General features: G+C 39.1%; 1 protein-coding gene across 1 annotated transcript; it reads right to left on the reverse strand.

Annotated features, from left to right (window-relative positions):
* Positions 1-271: 271 nt before the first annotated feature.
* On the reverse strand, positions 272-1722 carry LOC130857790 (pyruvate dehydrogenase (acetyl-transferring) kinase isozyme 1, mitochondrial-like). The gene is given in 2 exon segments (XM_057743559.1): positions 272-1370; positions 1372-1722. Coding segments are annotated over 2 exon segments (1314 nt in total). The 5' UTR covers positions 1659-1722; the 3' UTR covers positions 272-343.
* Between the last annotated feature and the right edge of the window lie 4579 nt (positions 1723-6301).

Here is a 6301-nt window from a genome sequence, read left to right on the forward strand (position 1 = left end):
TAGCAGACGTAAGAGTATTTAAAAAAACAAACAAACAAACCATACAGCTTCCTGTAGAAACCCAAAGACTTCCACACTTCTGAAGGCTACTGTGAAGAGAAAGTTGATCAAAACTGCAGTTGTTTAAAAATATGTTCAATTAACTGACAATGAGTGTAAAATAGATACAACTTCACCCTTTAGGAGATATAACAGGCATAAATGGAATTAACTTTCCACTTATTCTATCTACTTAACCATGAAAATGACACATGAAGTATTTGGTATAATGTAGTTCTGAACACCATCCCTTCCAAATTTAATAAAAAGCCACATCTGGATTTTCCAAGGGTCCCAAGAGTGTCTAGGCACTGCGGAATGTTGTCATGTCTTTTGGTTCTCTGCTGGGGACACACCAGTCGTCGGCCTCATGGTTGGTGTTGTAATGCTTCCAGGCAGCTTTGTTATACACCGGGAGCCTTTCTATTGATTCCGTTGACAGAGCCTTAATGTAGATAACTGCATCTGTCCCATAGCCCTCTAGGGAATACAGCTTCAGGTCTCCTTGGAAGTATTGTGCATAAAGGCGTGATATTGGCAATCCGTAACCAAAACCAGCCAGGGGTACTGCTCGGGACGTCTCGACACGAGGCCGGGGTGCAGTTGAGTACATGTAGTTGAAGAGTCGGTCAATTTTCCTCAGAGGAACACCACCTCCTCGGTCACTCATCTTCACAGTCAAATCCTCATTACCCAGTGTGACATGGACTTGGATAGGCGGGTAAACACCTTTGTCGGCATGATGCTCCATCGTTGCTCTCATTGCATTCTTGAAAAGTTCAAACACCATGTGATAGAGATGGGATGGTACATAAACCACTTGTATTGGCTGTCCTGGTGATTTTGCATTTAGTTCTTCAAGTTCTAGTTCGGGAGAGTTAATATAATACAAATCACACAGACGCCTAGCATTTTCATAGCCATCTTTAATAACTTCAACCACATTGCAGTTTGGATTTATGCTTCCAATGTGTTTTCGATGAGACAGGCTTCCTTTGCCTTTTCCACCAAATAATAAAGAGTGCTGATTGAGTAACATTCTAATTGAAATGCGACTCATGTAGAAACGATCCAAAAAGTACTGAACATTCTGGCTGGTGACAGGATCCACTCCAAAGCTCTCCTTGTATTCAATCACACCCTGAGCCATGGTGGGAATCACGTCATTGTGTCGGTTCCTGATCCGTATCACAGTATCTGTAAAGTCATAAATAGTTTTAGCATCTTCAGCGCTTTTGTCCTTAAACTCAAGAAGCTCCTGAAGGCTCTGGATATACCAGCTTTGTACCAACTGAACTGATGGTGTCCTGAGAAGATTATCTGGAAGAAGACATTTCTTTCATTATATTTGCCAATCTCACAGGCAACTCTTGCCGCAGAAACATAAATGAGGTCTTTTCACAAGCATTCACAGATCCGAAGTCCAGGAACTGCTTCATGGAGAGCGGGGACGGCGAGAAGCGCGCGTAGAAGTCCACCTGGCCCGGGACGCCGCCTTCGGGCGCCGGGCCGGAGCCCGAGTCCGAGGTGAGGCTGCGGCGGACGCCGGGGCGGGCGGCGCGCAGCCCGGCGCTCGGGCCGGCCGAGGCGGCTCCGCGCAGCAGCCGCGCCAGCCTCATGCCGAGCCCCGCCGGAGGAGCCGGAGCCCCCGGCGCCGGGTCGCCGCTCCGCCGCGCGTCTGGGTGGTACCGCATCACTCCCTTTTGACCTTCAAGGAGCCTTTCTGTGCTTGACCTCAAGAGTGAAAAATATGTGGTCTTTTATCTGGGCAAGGCTTAGCTCCTCTTCCTCTTCATTTTGGAGTATCTGTGCACAGAAGACAAATTCCAGCTGTTCAGCCTGGCACCTATCTATCCCATGCCACACAGATACTATTCCGAAGTGCACTCTTTTCTTGCTACATGCTTCTTTATTGACCTTCTCAAATTCCTAGCTTTTTTCTTTATTTTATTATTTATATACCCAAACAGTGTAAGTTCCATTGTCAATCAATCCTGTTTAGTTCCTAGAAGTTATTAAATTGCAGTTGCATCAAAAATAGAAAATACATAAGGATACATATGACATCTAATAAGAAAGCTCTAAAACCTGAAAACTATAAAACTATGCTAAGAGAAATCAAAGAAGACCTAAATAAGTGTAGAGATGTACTCTTTTCATGTATGAGAAGATTCAATATTGTTAAGATAGCAATTCTTTCCAAATTGATCTATGAAATAAATTCAGTGAAATTCTAATAAAAATCCCAATAGCTTATTAGCAGAAGTTGATAATCTTATTCTAAAATTCATACAGAAATTCAAAGGACAAAGAATACTCTAAACAACTGTGGAAAAGAACAATGTCGAGTGGCTTAGCAATGCTGAGTAGAGTACATCACACTCCAAGGGAGCCTGGATTGCTTTTTCTGAGCTTAAAATACCGGCCTCAACTCTAAAGATACATAACTATATGGCCCAGGGAAAATGTTTGTTTTTGCTTCCTTTTTACCTCTATAGGCCTCATTTATATTTATAGTTTTAAATTCAGTATTCTATTTCCAAATCTCTGAAAATGTCTTCCTAGTGTTATTTCTACATTGACCACTGGAAAACAGAAAAATTTGCTTTCATTAAAGAACTAACTCTGATCCATTCTCCATATGAAGTGTATCTCTGTTTTCATTTCATATAAGTATACTGTCTCTCCTCTTTTTTATTCATTTTGGCTATGCATCTGTAAGCAACTATTTCAAAAAGGTCTATAATCAGTATTATGTAATTTTACTTTTCATGATGGGTGTATTAGATACTCTTTATAATTTATTTTTTAAATAAAATCCTGCTCATTTAATTGGAATAACTTAATTAAAATTAAATCATGGCATTTTTAAATCATACTCAGTGGATGTTGGTTTGTGTATTTTAGTAATACAATCATTTCTACAACTTCAAACCATAAAAATGAATCTCAAACACACACACACACACTTCCTGCAAAAGTTCACAGAAGAACCCTCCACAAATTCACAAAATGTTCAGGTGAAGAAGGAGAAGACAATGTCACTTTTTCTTTACAGAACATTATTGCTGCTGGGCAGCTTTTCAGGAAAGAAATGGTCTCTTTAAAAACAGACTCATAATTTTGATCTCTTCCATTTCAAGTTCTTGGGAGTATTACTTTTCTATCACAAAAGAAGGACCAATCTTTTGTGATGTGTTGAAAAGGCAGAGAGTATTTAAAGTGTATATGATATGATGCCTGAAAGAAACTATTCAGATCACAATTAGGCTGTGGAACATGTCTTCTAACACGGTGTGGTCAAAGTTGCTGTAAATCTTGTTTGACCAGGGATCAAGACAGGTACACCTTGAAAAGTGACCTTGGTTGTGTATATTTTTTTAAGTTGCACTTCCTCTAGGAAAACTTCCCTATGGCCCTCCCATTTCACCTTTCTGGTATTCTGGTAGCTCCTTTCTGAACCACATAATTTCACATTTGTTTTAAGGCCACTTTGTGGGAAGACGTTCAGAAGTCTTTCTGAAACCTTGTAAATGTTACTAAAAGTAATTAAAGTATGTGGGCTGAGTGACTGGATGCAGAATGTCCTGCTTGAGCAGTGGAGGAGCTAAGGGTGCTGGGTGTGGAGACTATGGGGGCATAGGCTACTGTGGAAACAGAATATTGACCCTCTCTAGGGGCGCAGTCCCTTTCTCACTTGCACACCTCATATCACCCTGTTTGGCCCTGGAGGATGGCTGGTTAGCCAGAGACAGGTAAGATTCCTCAGGGGAGGAACAACCTAAGACAGGCACAGTCTAAGAGGGGCCAACAGGGGTGGGGCACAGACCCTTAATCCTTCTGAGAGAGGTCTCCTGCCCCCAGGGCTGCTTTGCTCTCCACGCCCAGCTCAAATCCACACCCTGCTCAGATCCACACCTGTTCAAATCGAACCCAGGAAACAAAGATCATTGCCCCAGTCATGTGAAGCCTTTGTTTATTTATTTCAAAGATAGCCTTGTTTGTGGGACTAAACTGGAAGTGTTAGACCCTTAGGCTATGCCAAGAACTCAATAAAAGCAACGTGGGATCAATCAGCAAGGCTCTTGATCCTAGAGGTCTTGAGTCCCCCAGTCCCATCTTTCTCTTAAATCTGTGTCTGTGTTTTCTTTAAGCTTGCGGCACCCGTCACTCACCTCGAGTTGCCGAGCTGGTCTCGGCACCACTTCTTTTCTATTTTTCATAACTAATTTTTGTATAGTTGGGAGGTTGATCATGCATATAGAAAATAATGCCTTAATTTCTTAAAGATATAACTTTTAATTCTTCAGTATATCTCATCATACTTATCTACAAGCTGAAAACATGAAACATTTACCAAAATGATGGTTTTAAAAAGGCTTTTGTATAAACTTCTAATTTTGTCCTGGGATTTTATAGAACATTTAAGGCCCTGTAATTTATTTAATATGAGTATTTATTAGAAGCACAGGAAATCCCATATCTCTGTCTATGCAAGGACATTTTATTAAGCAAAGAGACCAAAGATGTCTCCTTGGCTTTGAGGAACTTCTCCCAGAATATCTCCACATGGGGATTTCCTTGGATTGTCCCTACTCACATGTTATTCAGCAAGTGCCAATTAAAGAATGTTCCTCTCCATCCAGCCCTTTGGGGATTGAGTCATTAGCCACTGCAGCCTCTGGCCTTTAACATCTCCTTGAAAGGAGCTCAGGGTTGAGATCAGGAATGAGGCACTCTGTGCTCTGGGAAAACAGGCAGAACAAGCCTTCAGATAGTTACATATTTTCAGGAGAAAATTTTATGAACCCGATTTCTTGCATCTTCCCATACTTAGAAAAGCACTAAAACCATCAACTAAGATGTCTGTTCCTTGAAGCAACTTTCTACCCAGATGTGTACTTGGTTGCAAATGCCTCCTTTGCCAACATCACATATATACAGACCTCTCTCCTTGCCTCTTTGGAATGGTTTCTCAGAGCTGTTCAAGAGGCTGTTTCCAGCATTATACTCCTCAGACACCAAATAAACTCAACTCACATCTTTTTTTTTTGTGCATTGTTTTGTGTTGTTTTTCAGTTGACACATCTCTAACCCAATTATTTGTTTTGCTTCTCCCCTAGCCCCTCCTGTGTCAAAACACGTAGATTCCACAATGGAAAACAAATTTGGTCTAAACATTTTTTATTCCTTTTTTTTGCTATTAAATATATGATGCTTAAGCATTACCTCAAAATTAAATGCATTAAATATAGAATAGCAGTGTCTATTAATATTGGAAAACAGTTTTATATTGAAATTATTTTTTGCACAACTTGATATTTCAAGGCAAAGCATATTTCTGCTTGCATGACCTAGCTGAGTGATTCTCAATGAACCACTATGGTTCAAAGAAATTTCCCTCACATTTTTAAGACACCACGTGTGAAGAAGATTCTGCACAATTTACTCACTTACAAAGAGTAGACTCTGCCTTTATTTTTCACATTGGAGTTTTGTGTAGTGAGTGGGCTAAAACATGGGGCCCCTTTCAATCAGATATTCATAAAATATTTTTGCACACGTATCTCTTGAGTTTGAGAAAACAGCTTTTTGTTTAATGAAAAAAAAAAGTGTATCTACTCCTTTATTCTTAGTAAAGAGATTTACTATATATGCTAAAAATAATGTCTACTTCTATCAAATAAACTTTTAAATACTGTTTTCATTAATCAACCTTAAATACCATTTATCACCCACATACTTTAATGGAATAAGTTAGATAAGTTAAATAATGAAATAAATGAAAATAAATACTGAGTCAGATTTAAAACATACTTAGTAAGTGTTTTTTTATTTTTATTTATTTTAGGCTATTAAAACATGTTATGTCTTCCTTTGGTTCTTGCTGATTCCTTATAATGTTTATTTCTCCATTTCTTTTTTCTATGATTCTTCCAAAGTAGACAAAATTTAACCAACGAAGTGAATATTTAATCCCCAGTTAACATTGCTGTAGCATGTATTTTCTGGGTTTAGAATTTCAGTTTTACTACTACTCCTGACTTAAGATGACAGTATATTGACTATTCTCAGTATTGGTGACATTTACTGTCCTTGAAGAAAGTACTCAAAAGAAACATATCTTTGTTAGTGAAAAGTGTTTTTTTTTTTTTTTTGTTTGTTTTTTCTGTTTTTAATTTTCTATAAAGAATTTCCTTTTCCACCTCAGGTGGAAAAAGACCCACAAAATATTGCCAGTAAACAGTTACCTGGGGAATCT

The sequence above is a fragment of the Hippopotamus amphibius genome, chromosome 7 (genome assembly GCF_030028045.1).
Source record: "Hippopotamus amphibius kiboko isolate mHipAmp2 chromosome 7, mHipAmp2.hap2, whole genome shotgun sequence".
NCBI classification, from domain to species: domain Eukaryota; kingdom Metazoa; phylum Chordata; class Mammalia; order Artiodactyla; family Hippopotamidae; genus Hippopotamus; species Hippopotamus amphibius.